At 43.4% G+C, this 23,168-nt stretch overlaps 1 protein-coding gene across 2 annotated transcripts in view; it reads right to left on the reverse strand.

Moving 5' to 3' along the window:
* Window positions 1–2,934: 2,934 nt before the first annotated feature.
* The window catches only part of ST3GAL1 (ST3 beta-galactoside alpha-2,3-sialyltransferase 1), an 83,774-nt gene continuing 63,540 nt past the window's right edge, over window positions 2,935–23,168 (reverse strand). For both annotated transcript variants that reach the window (XM_068395973.1, XM_068395974.1), the window contains exons 3-7: window positions 14,992–15,188; window positions 11,639–11,818; window positions 8,572–8,617; window positions 6,300–6,419; window positions 2,935–4,508 (exon numbers count right to left, since the gene is read on the reverse strand). In XM_068395973.1, the coding sequence (XP_068252074.1) occupies window positions 4,335–4,508; window positions 6,300–6,419; window positions 8,572–8,617; window positions 11,639–11,818; window positions 14,992–15,188 (717 nt within the window). In that variant the 3' untranslated portion in view covers window positions 2,935–4,334. The remainder of the gene's footprint in view (window positions 4,509–6,299; window positions 6,420–8,571; window positions 8,618–11,638; window positions 11,819–14,991; window positions 15,189–23,168) is intronic.

A 23,168-nucleotide genomic window follows, 5' to 3' on the forward strand; every position in this document is an offset into this window, starting at 1 on the left:
CCGTTGGTCTCGGCCCATCTATCTAACCTGTCCACATCCCTCTGTAGGGCCTTCCTACACTCCAGCAGATCGACACTCCCACCCAGCTTGGTGTCATCTGCAAATTTACTGAGGGTGCACTCAATCCCTACGTCTAGATCATCTATAAAGATTTTGAACAGCACCGGCCCCAGAACTGAGCCCTGGGGAACACCGCTAGTGACCGGCCGCCAGTTGGACTTTGCCCCATTCACCACCGCTCTCTGGGCTCGGCCATCCAGACAGTTTTTAACCCATCGAAGAGTCCACCCATCCAAGCCCTGGGCAGCCAGTTTGTCTAGGAGGATGCTGTAGGAGACAGTGTCGAATGCCTTACTGAAGTCTAGATAGACTACATCCACAGCCCTGCCCTCATCTACTAAGCGGGTCACTTGGTCATAGAAGGAGATCAAGTTGGTCAAGCAGGACCTGCCTTTCATGAATCCATGCTGGCTGGCCCCGATGCCCCGATTGTCCTGCATGTGCCATGTAATGGCACTCAGGATGATCTGTTCCATCACCTTGCCTGGCACCAAGGTCAGACTGACAGGCCTATAGTTCCCTGGATCATCCTTCTGACCCTTCTTGTAGATGGGTCAGAAGGATGATCAAAGAAGTCCATCTCCTAGATGGGTTCTTCTAATGGACAGCCTATGCCATCTACGACTAAAGTGCTTGTGTGACCATAGCAGTTAAGTTAGGCCCTTAAAATAGGGACCTGGAGTGGATCCTAAGCATCTCTCCCATGGAGGAAGCCAGGTCTGTCAGCCACAGACAACAGGTGAGTTGAATCGCTTCTCAAGTCACTGATTTCTGAATCTACCTTAATTTCCCTTATATATAACCTAAATAGAGCATAGATCAGTCAGGAGACCACAGGCATATAAAGTTTAAGTTTTTTCTCCAGAGACGTCTGGAACTGCTATAAGCTGAGCAGTGTGATGCCCACGACTGCAAGCTTTCTGGCAGCCTGAAGCATGCATTCCTTTGCCGATGTCACCGGAGGGATGGGTGGGAGGGAAGTGGATTAAGGCTTCATTACACTGTTATGTGACAGACAAGGTTCTAGGAGCTAACGGAAATAGTGTGGGAAGAAGTGTGCACAGAGAGAAACACCTTTGATTTGATTACAATAAAAAATTTATTTTGATTCGTAGCATACTGAAAAATTAAATAAATAAAATGTCAAAGAATGATAGAGTGAGACTCCCCATCATCACAGAAAAAAAATTATTATCATAATCAATCATGTAGTCAAAGAAAAGTAGGAAGAAAATCCGGTCATGGGAGAAAAAAAGTGCTCAGGAGACTTGGCTTTGGTAAAAAATATAACACACACTTAAGGAGTGCTTCAGAGACTTTGCAGTGGTGGCAAAAATCAGTCCAAGAGTTTGAAGCCTTGACATGTTGCTTAATGTTTTCCTTTGTTGTTCTTTTAAATAAAATAAACCGATAAAGTTATTTTCTAATAGAAATGTGATGGCACAGACTATCCCTCATCCTACAGCTAGAAAGGTCCACTCTTTGCTCTTCTCGTGCTCTGAAAAATGGACACCAGTTGTACACAGTTACTGCTTGCTGTAGGCAAGAAAATTAAATGGGAATTGCAGTTTGTTCCATCATGCAGACACTAAACCTATCCACAACAGTATGAGCCATGATGTTTCATATGTGCTGTCAGAGGCATAATATTGGGGGGAAAACTGGAAATTTAATTTGGACAGCAAAAATAAACTTTCAGAACACCACAGACTAGAAGGTAGCCTCTACCACTTTCTTTGATCTCAAACTTCCACCTGTGATAAAAAAAATCAATGGGAACTGAGAACCAAACCCCCATGCGTTTTCTTCCAAGTCTTTCTAAAAATGACTGAAATAGCTGAATAGTAATTCAGTGTTTCTGAATTACTGACATCTGTCCATGAGAAAAAAAAATTAAAATATTTGAAGTTCATGATGAAAAAAGTATCTCCAAAATCCAGCCACAGGGTGAAGATACCATTAGGGTCTTCCATGGAGTCTTTTTCCTCTTAAAGTTGCTTTGCTCGTATTATTGTGACATCTCACCAGAAGCACATTGTTTAACAACAATTTAAACAGTGGGAATGCTTAAAACAAACAAACATGGATCAGGTAGAAATGTTTCATACTTTTACAAAGGACATGTAGAAGACAGAAAGCCCATTGAATGTGCTGTGCCTGTGACAGGCAGGTGAGTTCTGCTGGCCACCATGCTAGGAAAGGGCTTCTTGACGTAAGGATCATGAACAGGTGTCAGCATGAGGATTTGAAAATCCTGCTCTTTCCATATTGCTAAACTGACGGGTCATGTGTGTACAGCAAAGGGAGCTTAGTTCCCCGCACAGATGTTTGGCATCCTCGTCTCTTTATATGCTGTGAGTCCAGTAATACTCATGAAGGTAAAGCAGTTCATGTTGGTGAGTGGTGCTGTGGCCCAAAATACGTATATTCCAGCTGACTGTGCCATTCTGCTGTGAATTGCTGCCTTGGAGGAGAGCTCACTGTTAACAACTGGCACAGAAAGACAAGGGGATAAATCTTGGACTGAAGTACATCACTGGTCGAAGGGCTAGGCTTCACTGAGCTCAAATACTCATCCGCTTGGACTTGCTGCCACAACTGGTTCATGAAAGAGGAGTCATTTAGACAATTTCTGAATCCCACAAACTCCAACCGCCGTAATCCATTAAAAATTACATATGCCTTTTTTTCCAAGCCTGATCTAAAGTTTCTTGAAATCCGTGGCAAGAACTCCATTGGCTTCACCAGAGCTGAAAGGGGTCAATAATCCATGAATCACTATTTTCATGATATCAGGAAGAAAAAAATTACTGTTTCTCCATTCCTCACTACTTGAACTTTGTTCTTCGATTCATTACTTTATCTGTCCCTTGAGGATTAAATGCGTTGATTTCCAGCAAAAATCTGTGGATGTAAAATCTCCACTGTCACTTCCCTCCTTTCACTGCCTAGAGGTACTGACATTAATACACTCATTCCTCCAGAGATGCAGATAATTTTGAAGTCTGGTTTACACTATAGGATCAGCTTGTGTAGGTTGTGTCCTTGTAGATGCTGCTACAGGGCAAAAGATTCATCTTGTATTACTAGCTGATATCCCAACCCATGATATTTCTTCCATTTCAAATAGAGACCTTGCAAAGAGATTTGTAAAAAAATAAGGAAAAGTTTCCTTGGAACTTTTGGATATTTTCCCATAAAAAAGGTAAAAGCTACCTTTAAAAATTGATATTGTTTGTGTTTGCTCAAGTACAATATAGGAGCTGTTATTATTGTTTCTGACTACAAAAGTATACCATATGGAGGCTGGACTTTGGTTAATTTTTCCCCCTTTTATAAAAAAAGTTTAATTTACGGTTTGTCATCTTTTAAAAAAAAATCACATCTGTTGCACAATTATAAAAGGCACATAAAAAAGACTGAAAGAAAAAAGTCCACTTTCCAACTTTAAACTGATTAAATAAAAATGAGCATTCCAGAGTATTTTGCAACAAAGAAAAAAGAAATAGAAATTATATGTAAACAAACAAGACAAACATACAAGTGGCTAAAAAGGTCTTTTTTTTTTTTTTTTTCCTGGAGTTTTCAGTATTGTTTTCTCTCTCATTATGGCTGTATAGGAAGCAATATTAAATAACATATGATCAGAGATGATTTGATCCATATTTTCTAGATCCTATCAATGCAGAATGAGGCAATGACTGAAAAATTTACTACTCCAGGCAACTTCTTCATATTTTTTGCTTAATACAGCCTGAAACCAGAAGTAATAGAGGAAACAGAACAGACAGTTCAAAAGAAGATCAACAGCAGAAGTGAATTCATTTCTTTGAGGTAATCCTTACTCTGATGTTCACAGCTGCCCTAGTGGGTCTCAAGTTCCAGAATTCGTTTTCACTCTTCTTCACGGATATCCTGCCTTACTCGAGGAAAGAACGGACATACAACAGCAGTTCCTGTGCCCTGGTTTCCTCTAATTGCAACAGGCAGATCTTTCATCAGTAATTCAAGAATCAAGCTGTAGATCCTAAGCAGAGATTCATTTATTCCCACAACTGATTGGTAGTTCCCAGCTATCTGTAGATAGGAAATCACGTGCAGCGTGAAGCCGGTCCTCGGCCGAGCTCCCTGTGGTGAGCGTTGCAGCAGTGGGACGCTCCGAATCCGCCGCAGATTCGCGCATTCAAACCTGACTGGCTCCCAGATCATCTTCACTGAGCTTTGTTCTGCTGCATGTTGGAAATTGCAGTCCCCACTTCTCCCCGTGGCCAGGGTCATCTGCCCTTGAAAAAATTTATTTTTTCAATGGAGTCAAGAGTCAAAGTTATATTGAACTCAAAATCCCCATCGTGGACACCTGTCTTCCGGAAAGCCCCAGCTGAAGCACTGTTTTCCCAGTAGTGATGCCAGTGTCCTTTGCTGTTTGCTCCAAAACCGTACACATTCACCTAGGAAGTAAGAGAGAACTAATGTTATGGCCTGAAAAGCTCTGAAATGTTGAAGAAACTCTCTTGATTCTCAGTTTTTCTATAGGAAGCAGCATCTGAGGACCTTGGTGGTGCACCGAGCTATTCTACTGCATGAGACGATGCAATCCCAGAATATCAGCCCAAGGCCTGCTCAAGGGACTTTACATCCTAAACTATGCTGAGACTACCACCATACCTGAACCCAGACAGAAAAGGAAGTTTCTATCCATGAATTCTAGTTCAGCAATATGAAAAACACATTCCTGTCCCCTAAGCATGATGTTTGACCTCAGGAGGTCAGTGGCTTGGGATGGGAACTTCCTTTTTAGCTGATTAAGGCCACAAAGAATGGAAAAATTTTCGTTTTCCTATTAGTCTTCCAAATGATGACCCATGTTGATACCCAGTTATATGCTTAATTATATGACATTTGCAGTCACTTCGGAGGCAGATGGACATTATGTTCTTTGTGTGTGTATACGCCTGTGGCCTTTCCTCTCCCAGTGGCTCATTTATAGATGGCTATGCCTGTCTCCTCTGGTGGTAAAAGCCCAAACATCACAGTTGACGTTTATTTAAACTGAGAGTGGCTATGTGGCTGGGTTTGAATGGGTCACAGCCCACAAAAAAAGCTCTCTAACCCACCCACCCCTGGACCCACCCAAATACGAGCTGGTTTTAAGTTATTTTTGGTAATGTCAGAGCCTTGCTCATTGCCTGCTTACTAGAAAGGCTCCAAGCAACACAGGCCTAGGTGACAAAAGCTCTCTTTCATCAGCAGATCTGTGTCTATGCCAGGGATTTTGCCAGCATAGTGATTTTTATCTCCCATGCTGTCAAGCCCAAGCTTGCAGGATTTTGTAGAGCTGACCTGGCCTTACACTAACTCGCTAAGTCTCCAATGGCCTAGGAGCACCTCACATCACTCAAGCCAGGGAATTTCCTCAGGTAACTGCTGGAGCAGAGGCATTTACCATAACCTACTGTATAATCACACAAGCTTGGATTTGAAAATAGACCATCTTGCATTCCCCAAATTGGCTTATGTAAGAGCTGGTCATCAAAGTTCTTCAGGTGGGACTACGTTTAAGATTTAGATATCCAAATGGAGGTGCCTGAGCATCCATTACAGTCAGTGGTGATTCAGGCAGCACAGTCACTGGAAACCGGGGAGCAATCCTGCTCCCCTAATGTGTTACCAGGGGGTTTGTCTGCTCAATCAGCCTCTTGGCTCCACTGATTAGACAGATAAGACATCAATGCATTTGCCCAAACATCAATGTCATTTGAGATGTCCTTGGGTACTCAATGCATCTACTCAGGGTGGGCAGATGTCACACAAGGCCAAGAGACTCGTACTTTTCTGGCCTGGCAGCTGGAGGCAGAGGGCATGTCCAGGGCAACACCAATGGCTCTAGGTGACTAAACAGTGAGACAAAATGTAATTTGGGCTTCCACTAACAAAATGGGCATGGACACCATCCATATTTAGATATCTTCTAATGCCAAGTGGAATCCCACTATTTATGCTTAATTATATACCCTTGGAATGCATCTTAAACCCTGCCACTTGCTGACGTTAAAACAATCAGTCACTGCCAGTTGAGCATATCTGCATGTTACTGAGGACTCTGCATCTGTTTGAAGAAGAAAGTGGTAGAGAAGATGGACAGGGGGAAATAAAGTCTGAGTGAGTGGCCAAGACATGCTCCTGGCACTTCAGCATGAAATTTCCTGATTTTTTATCCATGTATCCAAACACAGCCAGACCTCATCGCATACGTGGAGTGCAAATATCAAAGACAGAAGGCCTGTGGAGGGGTATCTCCCATGATGCTGGAGCCAGTTTTCATAGATGTATTTCATAAAAGCTGGATTATAAACCAGGATCTAGGGAAAATTGGAGAGAAAGACTCATTAGCAAAATACCCTGGGAAAAAAACAACAGTAGCATGTCATCCCTAAAGGATACTGGGGTAAAAGAGTAAGGGAGAAAGGAATAGTTGTTATTCCCTGAGGGCAGGTGAAAGAGAAAAATAAAGTCCCATAGTTAAGTGCATGCCAAGTGTATTTCCCATGTGCAATTACACATGAATATTCCTTCCTTAGTCTTGATACACCATCTGCTTACACTAATGTCAATCCTGGGTGATTCCTACTGAAATCAATGGGTATGAAATGGCACAAGTGAGAAGAATATTAGGCATTCAACCCTCCCTGCAGCATCCTGCTGTAACGCAAGTGAGCTTTGGGGAGTTGGAGGCCTGAGCAAGGCAAGCATAAGATGCCATGCCAGATTTCATAGAATCATTTAGGTTGGAAAAGACCCTTAAGATCATTGAGCCCAACCATAATTTAGGTAGAAGCAACAGCATCTTCTGCACAATATGCCAACCATGTCTTGGTATCTCTATAGGTACAGATCTAAGGAAACAAGGAGTCAGGTGTAAACTATCAGGAAGCCTATCAGCTTGTGTCAGCTGCATTTCTCCTGTTTCCCAAATATGCTATTTTTCTATCCTGTTTTGTTTTTTTTTTTACAAGACATAAATTACACTTTGTTATCTCCTGGGGAAATTATGAGGCCATCTAATGGAGACAGAGCACTTAAGATCAGACCTGAGTGTACAGTAAATCCAAGGACTGGTAGGAGGCCTTGGTTTCAACCTCCTTCCCTGAATCAGGCAAAGAGAGGCTTTTCCCTCCATGCTGTGTTTGTAATTCAAGTGACAGCGTTTCAGTGCTATCTGGTTAGCTGCAAGACTTTTCCTTTTACAAAGTCAGAGGTTAATTGCTGATATTGTACCTGAGTGTAATCGCTTCTCACAGGGTGTTTTGTGATGCACAGTGTGGGAAGAAATACAAGCTTCTCATCTCCCTCCTTGGGAAGCTGCTGCATATCAATAACTGCACCCTGTGCTGGTGCTACTCAACTGTGATCTGGGTTTAACAACCTGCCGTAGTGCATCTCACAAGGGTTTTGCAGAGGTTAATGTGTTCCTCACAACAGGTAGGGATGAGCTAAGTGATTATTTAATACCCCCAGAGGCCCACGGTTTGAAGCACAGGGATATCAACTGATACTGGTTAAAGGTCTCATCTGAAGCCTTTGGCAAAACCTGGCCTCCTGAATGAAGGACACGTGCTTTACTCTGTAATTTTAATGCTCTGGGGCTAACATCATACTTTACCAGCCCTTGAGACATTAGGAGCCTGACCTCCTCTGAAAATCAGCCTCTCCAAAGGCTGAGAGAATGATACTTTTATTTTGCTGGAAGGTCTGTGGAAGAGGAAATGTCTTTTATCTCTCCCTGCCTTGGTTATATGCTCAAACCATGCAGCTACAACAACAAGCACCTTGCTTGAACGTTGCCTTGGACAGTATTAATACACTTGGGACAAAACCAGCATGGACTTGGCCTGAGCCCAGTCTCCAGGCTTGTTTAATTGGGTACAGGCAGTTATTACAGCTGTGGGCTAAGAGCCTTCTCCAAGAGCCATTGATACCATCTTGAATTCTTCACTGACTTGAAAACACACAGCTTTATTTGTTCAGAGTTCACTCAGCTCTTTATTACAAGGAACTGACCCGGGAGTGAGAAACATCCTTGGCATTCAAATAGTCAAAACATTTTTAAAAAACTCGAAAGGCTCTCCGCAGCTCAAAGTGCCATTACATTCAAATGACTGCAATGGGTGGGAACAGAGCAACTGTTGTGGAGGGTGAGCACAGTTAAGTTGGCCAACGGTGCACCTTAAAGCAGCACCAGAGGAAACAACGCAACTTTCAGGACAGTGTTAATGCAATGGCATAGTCACAAGAGCAGTTTCTTTCCAACCTCAGTTATTTAGTGGTTGATCTACAGCCTGAATGGTACACAGGAGCTAAACCTTTAGCTTAGCTCAGCCTTGTAAAGTGTGTGTATTCTGGTTGCAGTTTTTATGAATATCAAGGGGTTCCTTGGATTCTTGCAGTCTCCCAAAGAGGCAAAAGACCTACAAGTAGATTAGCAGAACAAATTCACAAATCAGCATTGCTCACCTTTTCTTTTTTGACTTTGATTTTCCGTGGAACTGGAACATATGTGCTGTTAGAAGAAAACAACCAACACCAAGATTAGTAAAAGCACAAGATATTAATATTTTCCCGTATTTCTGAAGAAAGAAAGAATATTCTTCATGTACAGGAATAATTCAACTTATTTGAAAGCAATAAATTCAAGAAATTGTTGGAAAATGAGGCTGCAATTAAGTAATAGAGCACGAAAAGAACAGAGGTGATACTGAAGCAAGTTTATAGGAAGCCATTACATTTTTAAATTTTCAAGTTCATTATTGACAGTATGACATCAAAGATTTAGTTGACAATATATTGTGAAGTCAATAATATGTGGAGCCCATGACTTCTAATTCTTGACCCATGACTGTTGCAGTCTTTGCACTCTGATGATGGGAAGGGCTTTCAATTTAATTCCACGGCAGAAAAACCTTTTCCCACCAGGGGGAGACTTTTCCCCTCCTAATACTTGTAGCTATGGCATGATTTTCAGAGTAGGTGGTAGCAGAGTTCATAATTTCTGTGGTTATGTGCAACTCTGGCATTCCCAGTACACAGCCCCTCACCAGCAAGCCATTCCCCTCCTCCCCAGGGGGATGCTGAAGGCTTCCTGCAGTTCCCAGCATAAAACTTCCAAGTCATACCTTATGACTGGGTCTAAATCATGAGTCATGTCTTGAAAACAAAAAAACCCTTTTCTTCCCCATATTACATGCACAGTGCATGCTGGCACAACAGGCTGGCATTGCATAGCTCATCACGAGTGCTGTAAAAAACATCTTCTTGAGTTTGTTTCAGGTGGTGGTTCTCTTCTAAAACACCAAATTTCAGACGGGTTTTGTTTTTATTTGATGCTTTCTCCCCTTTACAAATGTACAGCCAACAATTTCCTTACACACTGTATCTGACATTGTGTGTTTAATGCATGCTCACAGGTTTATTCTGCTAGCCTAAAATTATATTAAATGTATTGTTATGATTTGTGTGCTTATGATTTTCTGGTTTTATTGCTCCAGCATGTGCCAGCTTATTAATTATGCAATTTCTCTGCTTTAAGTATGGCAAAAATCTTAAAATACTGGTATTTCTTCCACGAGGTTAAATACGCACACATTAATTTATACCAGATGCTTACCAAGCTCATGTATAAAATCTAAGTATAAATATATAATATATCCTGTAATTTATTAGGCAAAGATGTTTTTCCTTTCATGTGCTGTGACTGTCTTGTAGTCAACCAGTTATATCCTCCTGACAGGCCAAGTGCTCACTCAGCTTTACCACTGCAGCCCACTTGCTGCCACTTCTTTTTTTCTCAACAAAAACCAGCAAATGGCTTTGCAACCTGGGCACAGAGCTGTGACAGTGACCAAAACATGGATGGGTGACAATGGCAGCAATGGGACCTCTGTGGGCTCCTCTTCCTAGTGCAGGCATGGATTTGAGAAAGATGCAGCAAAGGGCTTCATTCAAAGGCCACTGAAAGCAGCTGGGAGCTTTCCATTGCTTCTGATGGGATTTGGATTCAGGCTCAAGAGTGGAGGTTCTCAACCTTTTTTATCAATACAGCTTCTGAAAAAAAAACCCAGCCCCTAAGCCTTACATGAAATGTCATCGACATTTTTTAGCTGATTTTCTGAGTGGGATGATTTTTCTGAGTTATGAGCGTGTCCTGAAGATGGACGTTTCAAGACAACTTATGATTGTCTATACTAAGTGCTGGTGGAAAAAAAAAGGTTGAAAGAGACTAAACCACATTTGTTACAAGCTAAGAGAATCTTAATAAGACATGAAAAGAATCTAAAATGCATTGCAAAGAGAGAAAAGAAAAAGAAAAGAAGAAATAAAATTCCATTTGTTGTCCCATCAAAAAGTTTTCCTTAAAAATGAGAAGTGAGTCTTATCCCCTGCCAACAGGGACATACTTTTCCAAGCTTGTAATCTTCTGAGATTCTGAAACTGGGAAAAAAAGTTGAAATGTCTTGAAATACTTCTCTCTGGAATAAAGTAATCTGATTTGCTGTTGCTGTCTATGTGTAGCAGGGCACCACTGAGCAATCCCACCAGGCTGTGGCTTTACATCCAGCAGATAACCTCACACACAGTACAAATGTCACATATTTCATTCTCTGGATTAGGAAAAGCCAGCTTATAGGAAGGGAGAGAATCTGTTAGCAGATGTCCAGAAGAAACATGCGTTTTTTTCACATTTCTAATTCTATCGCTGCCATAAATACATTAAGTAGGACAACATTTATTTCTGAAAGCATTCATAAAGAAGAAATGGAGAATAAATACCAGTGTGGCACATTATTGCCAGGTAGAACACATTAATTTAAGGCTGAGGCACACAGGTGACACACAAAACAATGGTGTCTCCTCTGCACAGCTCTCAATCACATTCCACCAGGAAAGACAGACCGAGGTCCTGACTGACTTGTTTGGGGAAGGATGCTGTGGATGGGGAACTGAGTGCTGTGGTCTGCTTCTGCTCTCACTGCCTTGCTTGAGCAGCCTGCACATCCCTCTCTGCTGCCCTGTCCCCTTCTACAAGAGGGATAATATATGTTGGAGGACCACTTGGCCACCCACCAAATGAATAACCCACCAAACACCTGATTCTGCAGATGGCTTTCTGATGCATACGTCTGGGTATGGGCATGCTGGCTGCATCCACTGTACTCCCAAGGGACCGGAGAGGAGGAAGGATGAGCAGAAGCCCAAAATGAGGCACTGAACTCCGAAGCCCAAGAAACCACTGCTTAAACTGACCACCTCCAACAGCAAAAACTCCCCCTTTCATTTCTGAGACCACTGTGTTGGGTTGTGAAGAGCTGGATCTGGATCTTCGCCTCAAAGACTACACAATAACATTAAGCTTTTCCTAGAAAGCAAGTGTTCAGGACTGAACCCTGACCTGAGATGGTCTGTAAAGCTCCCCTAGGCCTTGTCAAAAGCGGGGATTTGCCCAGCGTAGGCTCTTCTGTCCTATAGCAAATATGTGGGGGCTCCCATCCCTTCAGCCTGCCCACTCAGGGCTGCCCTTACTCACAAGTTGATGGTGCCTGTGGTGAGAGCGGTGACAACCCAGCGCAGGTCCAGGGTTTTGAAGGGGATCAGGATCATGCTCACATTTTCTGCCAGCTCTTTGTAGCTCTCAGGGTAAATGAAGTGGTGAGTGGTCTTGCTCCCAACATCTGATTCGTAGCCAGTGGTGGGGGCACGGTTCATTCTGCAGCCCAAAAGTAAGAAGTGAGAGAGTAAGAAAGCAGGAGAGGAATTAGGTAGGTACAAACATGTGTTATTCTTCCCCAAATCATTTGCTTGAGGAGGCAGGAAAATACTCCCATGGCTAATGAGAGTGCTGTATGTAGGCTCTTCAGACAGCCTTGACAGGGTATAGTGGCCTCAAGCAGGCTGAAATGACCATCACCCATAGCAGATAAATTAAAAGTAAATGAAAGCTCAGCTTTAGTGTGAAATTCCTCGGACTGAATGGAAGTTTCTCCCAAGCAAGTGTATCTCTGAGCACATCCCTGGGTTCCCTTTATAGTCAGCGGAGAGCTGGTCAAAACACCTGTGAGTCCATGAGGACACATCTCCTTTCATCCTAAAGCTGAAGCCTCCAGTAGGTGAGGAAAATATTGCCCTGAAGTCCATCAGCTTGACTTCTTGCACCTTCATTCCCCCCATCTCTACAGATATATTTGGATGTCTAGGGTCAAGGTAACAAACCATATAATGTGTGATAAGAAGCAGCAAATATTTCTTATGGTCCTCCCATGAAAAGGCATCAAAGCCACAGAGACAAATCCAGGACCTACCAGCTGGCACTTCATTTATTCAAACCTTACTTTATAGTATGTCCCCCAACTTTATAGTATGTCCCCCAGCTTCGATACATCTACTTAGGGTCACTCCGCACACACGTGGCGTGCTTTCAGTAACCCTGGGGTCAGTGCACAGACATCTGCCCAGGGCCAACCAGGGCTCGGTCAAAACGTGTTGGCCAAACAGGGCTACCTTATGTTGGGTGTATCAGGGAGCAGAGTGGGGGTTTCTGAACTCAGGACTGCAGAAATGCCTCTACGCCTGTGTTCACTTCTGAAAGCAAATCTGGGGACACAGGAGCAATTCCTTCCCTGATGCATTAGCTCACTGCTAGTAGAGATTTGCCTGTTTCTGTAGTGCACATTAGAGATCCCCAAAGTGGCCCTGACTGACCTTGCATGAATTCATGATGCTGTGCAACACCATGGAGAAACCCCCAAGATGTCTCTGAGCAGAATGGGGTTTCTCTGCAGCCCAGTGGAGTCTTCTGCAGAGACATTAGCTCAGCTCCTGGCAGAAGTGCAGGGAGGACAAGGAAGGATGTAGCCGACGAGATGAGGAGGAGCATTGTACATTGCTAGACAACATGCTGCCCTGGTCACTGGTAACAGGGGAGGTGAAATCTGTTTATCAAGTCTATGCCAAGCTGTGTTATTGCAGTGCTCCCCCAGGCAAATTAGTTAAGTTCCTTTTAACTCCCTCAAAGGGAGTTATTAGTGTAGGCAGACTATCCTGCCAGCCTGTGTGGACTTGTTATCGAGTTAGCTTCTTCCCTGCCAGTGATCCACATTGTATTGCATAGAAATACACAGTAAAGCATGAGACTTACTATTTTTTGACTTGAGATTAGTCAGTCTAAGGTATAAAATCTGGGATTTTCTTTCCATCAGGACAAAGCCAAGGGTGGCATCTTAGTTATCTTACTCACACTCTGCCCTCAGGTCTATGTACCTTCCCCACCATCTCTGGTGGGGCTGGCTGCACAGCATGGCAGAAGGCAGCGTTCACACCCAGTCTGAACAGGAAGGACTGAGTAGGAATTTCCTTCTGTCATGGAAGTAGATAGATAACCAAATAAAAGTGGGCTGGAACATGGTGTTTGGAAGGAAAGGTGTCCCCTCAGACTCCCGGCTCTTCCCCAAGCTTGGCTGTATTGCCAGAGCACATGCAAGTGAATATCAGGTCACCAGAGATTTTTTTTGTTGGATTAACACACAGAGGGGTCACCTTCTCTGCACAAATTTCCACAGTGAATCCTAAAACCTCGTGCCATCCCTTCAGATCTGGCCTGATTGCTTAAATATAAATCTGAGACTGGAAGGTTCAATTCCAAGTCAGAGAGTTTCTCCCTTGCCAGGGATGCACAGCTATGGGAAGGGCAAGGCCTAAGAGCAGAAACAAGCATTCAAGTGCATTACCCTTTAATTAATACTCAAAAAAATAGCTTTTCAGTCTAGCAAAGCCTTTTCTGCATGAATCTGGAAATGCAGGCCGGGCAAGATAACAAAGTCCACATAGGAACGGGGCTGTCTCAGTAGCAAGGGACATGGAATTAAGCATAAATGCATCTCAGCTGCCTCACATTTCCAATCTGCAGGATTAATGTTGAGGGCTCTTCACATCCCTTCGTGGATCTGAAGACCAGGTTGGCTGCTTCTGCCTTTGGGGCGGTACTTTTGGCAAAGGGCAAGGCATGCAGCTGAAGGAATCAACTCCTGAAATGATTTATCGTGAACATTTAGATGTCATCTAAAGACTCTACAGCATGTCCAAGCTACACTGGAAGCCAAGTGGCCTAAGGTGGCCTAACAGTTCAAATAGTGCTGATCTTCTGCTGATTCACTCTGGACTTTAGTACACAGCTTCCTGAAAAAGGTTATGTTGTTTCTGAGAGTATAATCCCACATGTGGTATTTTCAACAGCAAACCCTCCCTTCCAGGCCCTCTGACCTGCCTTGCATTGCTCCCCAAATTGTGCTGTACTGGCAGCTGCAGTGTGAAAGCTGGACAACACGTTGGAGATGAACTGGGTGATTAGCTCTGCTTACCTAGTTCCCGCTTGTGTTTCAGTGGGACAAAACTGAAACATTCATTGGCTCAAAAGGAAGAAGTGATGCGACCCTTTACAAGGTAGCTGCAGCCAATCAGTTTTCTCCTGTCCGTTGCAAAGTGATTTTGGTTTCCCCACTCCACTGTTGCTTAAGAATGAACCAGTGCAAGAAAGTCAAATCTGATACAGTCAATTAAGTGTGTAAAAGATCACTTGTGAGTACTAGCTGCACAAATAACTTTTACTCAAAACTGTAGGTTTTTTCAGCTATATTTTTTAACACAGGCAATTACAGATAGCGCAGAACAAGCTATATTATCAACACCTATTCATGATTTTGTTCCAAGCTAAAACATGAGGTCATATCTCCAACACACATAGTTTACATCCCTGGAACTTAGATTTGACCTAAGCACCAGATTTCATTAGATAGTCCCCGAAATCTTGTTTGCTCACTTCTCCTCCAAAATACCAGTGAATCTTAAACAACAGAGACATCTGGAGCCAAGGTGGTGCCTACTCACCTGAGCACAAAGTCATGGGAGTCAATATCTTGGCCATACTGAGACTGCCGAAGGTTCCCAGAGTTGCCCACGACGGCGCACCGCCTGCATGTGTAAGTGCCTCGCTCCTGCAGTGGATCCCCATCCCCAGAAATGATCTCAAACAATTCCTTGAGAGTAGTATTAATATTCTTCGGAGCTTTCTCTCCTTGCAATTTCTGTTAGGGAGAAAAATCACTTCAGGTTACTTTAGCTTGTCTGTGAGCAAGACGTAGCTTCAAATGTCTTCTCAAAGACCATTCTTGCATCTACCTGCAGACACTGTCTCCTGCATTATGCACTACAAGGCTTCAGGTTGGGAGTAGAAGTGTGAAAAAAAAAAGTGGAAAATCCCTTCCCATTAACTTTTTTAACTTGTTTCCCCCTTTCCCTTCCTTTTCCTTGGATTCCCTCACCTCCTCAGTCTATCTAGCCATGGTGGAAGAGATCATGTGTTCTCCCCAAGGCTGACCTTAGCAGAATAAATGTTCCTCTGGTGTCTATAAGCCTAATGCCACCTTGGGCCAGGTATCTTCTATTAGGACATGTATAAGATTTCTTTTAAAACCTCCTAGAAAGCACAGAACCAGATTAAGCACAGATGTGGCTAACATCCCTTCCACAAATTTTGGCATATGCCAGAAGTGGAGGTGGGAGATCTCATTGCTGCTTTTCTGCACTGTGGAGGAACCAGCTGCTAGTGCATAGGAAACTATGGTAGAGTTAGCCCTGAGGGCTGGAGGTGTAAATCCATCTAAAAAATTCTCCAGGATGAAGAAAACCACCCGGACCTTGGTCATTGTGTCTGTTGCCATGGAGGGAAACTCTTTTGTAGCAGCTCTGTGGTGCATGGTGGAAACAATGGCTGGATTGGGAAGGTACAGGCAAGGTGCAGGCCAGGTGATGGTCAGACACTCCCTTTCTGGGGTTCTGCTCTCTGAGGGCTACTGAAGAGGTTGGGAGTGCTGGCAGGCTCACAAAAAGCATTGCCCACACTCATGGTGCCGCATGCTTGCAAGCTCACAAAGGGAGTACAGCTCCTAACACAAAATCTGCCAAAAGGCTCTGCCCTTGCTCTGCCAGCCCGGGGCAAGGAAAGACAGGGAGGCAGGGAGGAGAAACACCTTTTCCCATGACTCCCAGGAACAGCCTGGGGTAATTTGGCTTTAGTTTCTGCTGCTTACTTTCCCTTGACTGCACCAGGATCTGTTAGTTTGTCCTGCTATCTTTCTCTCTCTCATGCACACAAACACACACAGATGTATCACTGTAATTTTTGTTTAAATTTCATGTTGTCTCTTTGTAGACCTATGCAAAGCAACCTTATTTGCACTGAATTGAATAACAAGTCCGTGGAGCTCAGAGCTACAAGACAAGACTGGGGTCAAGGACCTGAAACAAAGACAACAAAGAAATGTTGCATATAAAGACTTAATCTTTGTGCTAATCCTTGCCAGCCTATATACTCATATATGGACTGTACAACGTGATTAGGATGCAAAGTAATTAGGATGCCCAAACAAGCACTGCCATTACTACCACGTATGTCGCTATTCAGTGGATCGCTCAAAGTGCAAAAGTTTTTCTTCTAAATCTGTGTGTGATGCTACAAACACATGTTCACATATCTAAACTCTGGCGTATTCTTTATGAATTGAATCTAACCTGTTTTTAAAACTCTGAATTTATTAAAAACATTTAATGTTAAAAAGCCTGCAGCCTTCAAAATAAATGGAGACTTTCCATAGATATCATACAGTGTAAGATCAGGTGTATCATGCAGAAAAATCCAAGTTTTTTTTTTAAAAAGGAACTTAATTTGAATTATTTGAACACTTATGTGCATACACCCATGTATAACCCCTCTCTGACTTTAACTGTCTTTAAGGAATGAAAGGGAAAACCACCAAACATGCAACAAATATTTTTAAGAACATAGTTATTCTGGGAAAAAAAACAAAAATCTGTTCTTGAACTGATTTTGCCTGAGAAAATTCAGATGAAGAAGGTAATTTTCAGAATATCGTAAGCACCTGAGCCCTCTTAAGTTAAGTTAGCCAGAACGATAGCATACTTGAAGGAAAGGAAGTGGAGTATTGACTTCTGTTTGATGCATTAAAATGACAAGAAACATTATCATGGGTAGGTACCTCTATTTGCACAGAACAGGGATCTGCCTTTTCTTTCAGTTATGCTGTTACCAGTCTAGAGTAACTCTATTGCAACCAAGTTAAAACATGGACACTATTGTCCTACGATCCCTTGGTTGTACACAATTTCCACAGCAGAGATTATTACATATGTTAGAGATTCTCTCAAAGACCTTAAATAGGATGATGACCTTATTGCATTGTGTGCTGAACGTCCATACAATAAGACATCCATCCTTAACTCATTAAAAGAGCTCTGTTTTAATTTCCTCAGTGATTATCTGATTGGACTATGCTTTTCAGGCCTAATCTTCAATCAGCACTGGTTGGTCTTTGACATTTCATCAAAACAGAGCAGAGCAGGCAATGAAGCTGGTTAACTCCAAGGCAGATACAGCTTTTAAAAGTTCAGACTTCCTGTGCAGCCAGCTCCTTATTGCACAATGTTTACTTAACTTCCTGAAAAACACCATTTTAATAGCATCACAATTACAAGCCAATTATAGTTCACTTTCCCACACCAAATATTTGTCCTTTTTTTTGAGCAATGTTGTCTTTTTAACAAGCTCCCACCAGTCTGGCCTTTCCCATAAATCAACAAAAGCACTGGGTGAACGTCTGTCCGTGCCGTGCAAGGCAGAGCCACGACAGTGCCATGTGGCTCTGCTGGGACAGCATCCTCCCTCCAAGTGCCATAGATCTGTGCCAGGGATATGTGTATGGATATAGGTGCTAGAAGTGGGCTTAAATACACTGAAATACCTGACCCCTGTGTCCTGAGTGAAGTGACTGCTTTTCTCAGAAGTCTGTGCAAGCAACAGCCCTGTCTAATGATGCAGCTTATCCTCTTGCCCAAGTCCAAAAAGCATCTTAACCCACCTTGTGTACACATATAAAATATCACTAGATCACTTAAAACTCCAATAAAATATTTGTCCGGCACTTTAGAGTCAAGTCTTCACCTTAGGTTGTTAAAAATTACATTTGGGAGTCCAGATTGAGAAGCTTCCTAATAATCTTCACAGGGAAGACAAACTACCCTATCCTCCCAGCCTTGGAAACTTCCCACTTCACATACAGAAGTTTACTAGCTGGTTTTGCATCTTCTAATTTAATAAAAGCAAGAAAAAAAAAAGCAGGAAAAAAGAACCCTCAAAGTTTATGCACTTCTTTTCTTTACCCATGAATGACTTTCCAAGGAAGAGATCTCTCATCTCCTTCTCTCATCAGTGTGTGCACACCTCTGTTAAGGATGACAAGGGACTTTGCTGCTTTTATAAACTTCTCAGAAGGCTTCCCTGGGCTCTCCAGTACCATTACATCACTAGTGATCACCAAGAAGCAATACCCAAAACTCAACTAATAGCCTGGAGGGGTGAGGACACAGCTACAGTCAGGAGAGCCTCAAAGGGAAGCTCTCCTGGTGCCTGTGCATCCTACATCCATGGACAAGTTTGACAGCATATTAGATACACCTTCAAAATCCCAGCTTATTAGCAGGTAGAAAATATCCTGCTTAACCTGTAATCACTGGTGTGGTGTGGGTGCAGATGGAGCATGGATCGAGACGCAACCCTCGTGGTGGACAGGCAGGTATAGCTGTGGGTCTGGCAGTAGCCAGCACTGTGGGGCGGCCCTCCTGCAAGCACACGGCCAGGCAGCCTGGGGAAACTGGTGCAGCAATACTGTTTTTCATGGCTTTTCTAAATTTTTTTAACTGTTTTTAAAAGATAAAGAGGGAATAAAGCCCCATGAGAATCTCTTTTGCACAGCTACTAATTGCCTCGCTGCAGCAGTTTGGAGGCATTAATACTCGGAGGCATTAATACTCATGAAGCACTTCACAGCTATAAGACATTGCACAAAGATTAATCCTAGCAACAGCCTAGTGGGGCAAATCCAGGTAATCTCCATTTTGCAGACTGAAGGAGAGGTCAAAAGGAAACCATCAATTTTAAAAATGCCTCCTTGTTCTGGAAAATATGGCATTATTATTGTTATACTTAATGGCCTCCAATTACTATGCATCAAAGAGATTAAGGAGAAGAATATAGGGGCTTTCAAGAGTTCAGGCTTTGTTTAATGATTTGTGTCTGTCAAAAAACATGCATTCTCAAATATGAATGTAATGTGCATATATTATGTAAATAATACACAATAATATGCATATGCCAAATTGTACGATTTCTGACTTCCATGGCTGGTACGGGTCACCTCCACGCTACTCTAAGGAGCAAAGACCCTGCCTGCACCAGCTCTGTGTGCCCTCATTTCTGGCTGCAGGACACTTGCAGCTTGGCAGAGAGCATCGCAGTGCTTAGAGGGACCCATGAGCTTGAACCACCTTCAGATCCGTCTGTCCTCGCTGTAGGACACCCTGGAGCTGCAGCCAAGCTAGATTTATGTGGGGGCTGCCAGTGGGGATAAAAGGTAGCCCAGGGTCACGTTTTCTCTCCCACTATGTCCAAGGCTCGTCTAAATGTCACGCTTGCACCCAAGCAGTACACCACCAGGTGCGACTGGGCATGTAGCCCAGACTAAAGCCTGTGACCTGGGCTGGATTTGGTACCACCTTCTGCTGTGAACACGCTACCTTCAGAGCACTGAGCCCTTTGGATTGCTTTCAAAGTATCACAGACAGTGTCCCAGTTTTAAAGACAACTTCTGGTGATCAAAGTATTTGGGCAAATTTTCTACAAAGAGCATTCAAAACGCGTCATTCAGGTGCCAAGTAGCTCTGCTGCTGTCTTAAATAAATGCATCTTCCACGACTTCCCCAGGTCATGTGTTGGGGATGCCCTTTTGTTCACTGTCTGGTTAGCAAATCTTTAAGCCATATATTACATTTTTTCCTACAAACACAAGCACTAAAAGTTAACATTTTCTTTCAGTTATGCTAATCACATGGCCCCAAGAGATGAGCTTTCTTTCAAAAAAGAAAGCAAACCACTCAAATATCATAAGACTCAAGATAAAAATTGTTATAACATGGTAGTTTATGAACAATGTGCTACAGATAAGGGAACGCTGAGCCTGATTTTACTTATCACAGCTTTAATTCATCAACCTCAACAGGGTTATTTTGGATTTAGAACAGCAGGTTCTGATCTTGCATTTTTTATAGTTCCTGACCACCAAAAACAATGCCAAAAAACCTTGACAATGAAACAAGAAAACTATAAATAAATGCTGTGCTGGGTTACAGCATATTATTCTTGCCCTGTTTCCTTATATACAGGTTATTAAATTTAGCAGAAATATCCAGAGCATTTGTGTCATGGAACAACAATGAAAAACTTGCAGGTGAACCAGCTCAGGGAGGTGGGAAAGAAAATATAAACAGAAAGAAATGTCATGTAACATAAATAGTGTGGCCAGCAGGACTAGGGAAGTGATTGTCCCCCTGTACTCGGCACTGGTGAGGCCACACCTTGAATAGTGTGTTCAGTTTTGGGCCCCTCTCTCCAGCACGTCTATGTGCTGGAGAGAATCCAAAGAAGGGAAACAAAGCTGGTGAAGGGTCTGGAGAACAAGTCTTATGAGGAGCAGCTGAGGGAACTGGGGTTGTTTAGCCTGGAGAAAAGGAGGCTGAGGGGAGACCTTATCGCTGTATACAAGTAACTGAAAGGACGTTGTAGTGAGGTGGCTGTAAATCTCTTCTCACAGGTAACAAGTGATAGGATGAGAGGAAACGGCCTCAAGTTGTGCCAGGGGAGGTTTAGATTGGATATCAGAAAAAATTTCTTCACCAAAAGGATTGTCAAGCATTGGAACAGGTTGCCCAGGGAAGTGGTGGAGTCACCATCCCTGGAGGTATTTAAAAGATGAGTAGATGTGGTGCTTAGGGACATGGTTTAGTGGTGGACTTGTCAGTGTTAGGTTAACGGTTGGACTCAATGATCTTAAAGGTCCTTTCCAACCAAAAAAATCTATGAATCCATGATAAAGTGCCAACTTCCGAAACACTGGGACATTCACTGTCGCTGAGTGTAAGATAAGGGAAGGCAGAAGGATGGACAGACAGAAAGACACAGAGGTAGAGGGGAAGAGAAAGACAGACAGGAGGAGAGAGAGGAGGAGGGAGGGAGGGAGGGAGGGAGAGAGGGAGGAAGGATGAGAGAGAGAGAGGAAGGAAAGAAGGAAGGAAGGAATTTCTAACAAGCTGGTTACAGTCTGGGGTATTATTAATGCCCAGATCATCTCCGAGACGAGGACTCCAATTCAACTTTAAGTCACAAAAAGCACAGAGCAGCTGCAGGAGTGAACCCAGGAGGAGAATTTGGGCCATTATTTGTTACCCAACTAAAGTGACCATGGGAAAGTTTATCAGCTGAATAGATTTAAGCAAATGAAAAGAAAGTAACAGCCCTGACAACAGCTCCCTTGTTTCCATGAACACAGAAAGAGCCAGGTATGTTTTCAGGTGCATTCTCCAGAAGCAGCCCTGCCCCACGCAGCAGGATGAGCTGCTGTAGGGATGGTGGCACTGCCCTTCCCTGCTCCTTCCCATCTGCATAGGTAGAACTGCTAACTCCAGTACGGACAATGCAATTTTATTCACAGAAGCCAGGAATACCTCATAGAATCAGAGAATCATAGAGTGGTTTGGGTTGGAAGGGACCTTAAAGATAATCTAGTTCCAACCTCCCTGCCATGGGCAGGGACACATTTCCACTAGACCAGGTTGCTCAAAGCCCCATCCAGCCTGGCCTTGAACACTGCCAGGGAGGGGGGCATCCACAACTTCTCTGGGCAACCTGGTCCAGTGTCTCACCACCCTCACAGTCAAGAATTTCTTTCTAATATCTAATCTAAAACTACCCTCTTTCATTTTAAAACCATTACCCCTTGTCCTATCACTATATGACCTTGTAAAAAGTCCCTCTCCCGCTTTCCTGTAGGCCCCCTTCAGGTATTGGAAGGCTGCTAGAAGGTCTCCCCGGAGGCTGAACAACTCCAGCTCTCTCAGCCTGTCTTCACAGGAGACATGCTCCAGCCCTCTGATCATCTTCATGGCCCTCCTCTGGACTTGATCCAACAGCTCCATGTTGTTCTTATGTTGGGGGCCCCAGAGCTGAATGCAGTACTCCAGGTGGGGTCTGACAAAAGTGGAGAAGAGGGGGAGAACCACCTCCCTCGACCTGCTGGCCATGCTGCTTTTGATGCAGCCCAGGATACGGTTGGCCTTCTGGGCTGCAAGCGCACACTGCCGGCTCATGTTGAGCTTCTCATCAACCATCACCCCGAAGTCCTTCTCCTCAGGGCTGCTCTCAATCCATTCTCCACCCAGCCTGTTGAATCTCCTTCCAAAAGGCCACATTCTACCAAGCTGGAAGAGTTTAAACCATACATTCTCCAAATAAACCATGAAGCAGCCTGGCAGCCATGTGAAGAGCTGCAAGCAAGAGAAACCACCCCATTCTTTGCCCCCAAATGTCACTTCATCTCAAATACTGGCCATTAGGCTCTGAAATCAGTCCTCACTTTCCTAGAAGTGGAGGGTTACTAATGCTTGGATGAATAATCCTTATTCACATATACAGCAACAGGGCTAATGGGAAGGGAGGGCAGACCAGCTTGGTAGACAGAGAGCTCTCTGGCAAGAGCTCTGCCTGTGTTTAGTCCAAGCACATCACATGGGTCTCCCCGTGACAGGAAAGTCACAGCCTTATAATGAATAGCTCCAGTGCAGTTATGTTCGTCTCAGTTACAACATAACGAAACCACCATACTATCTGAAGTCAGTTCCTGAGAGCGAACGCACAGTCATTTCTCCCGTGAAACGAAGTTTAAGCAATCTCAGGTCTCCTCATGCCCCATCCTTTAAGTGCAAATATAGTAAAAAGTCACAAATTATTGAGTTGGCAAAGTAAGTGACAGTAAAACATGGCCACGAGCAATGTTTTCTTTAAGACTGGCAGGAATCTTAGAAGCACTTTGAGGATGAGTCTAAAAATGAACAGCAAAAACGGAGCACAGACAGGATGCACCTGGGAACTACTTACTGTA

This window comes from Nyctibius grandis, chromosome 3 (assembly GCF_013368605.1).
Source record: "Nyctibius grandis isolate bNycGra1 chromosome 3, bNycGra1.pri, whole genome shotgun sequence".
NCBI classification, from domain to species: domain Eukaryota; kingdom Metazoa; phylum Chordata; class Aves; order Nyctibiiformes; family Nyctibiidae; genus Nyctibius; species Nyctibius grandis.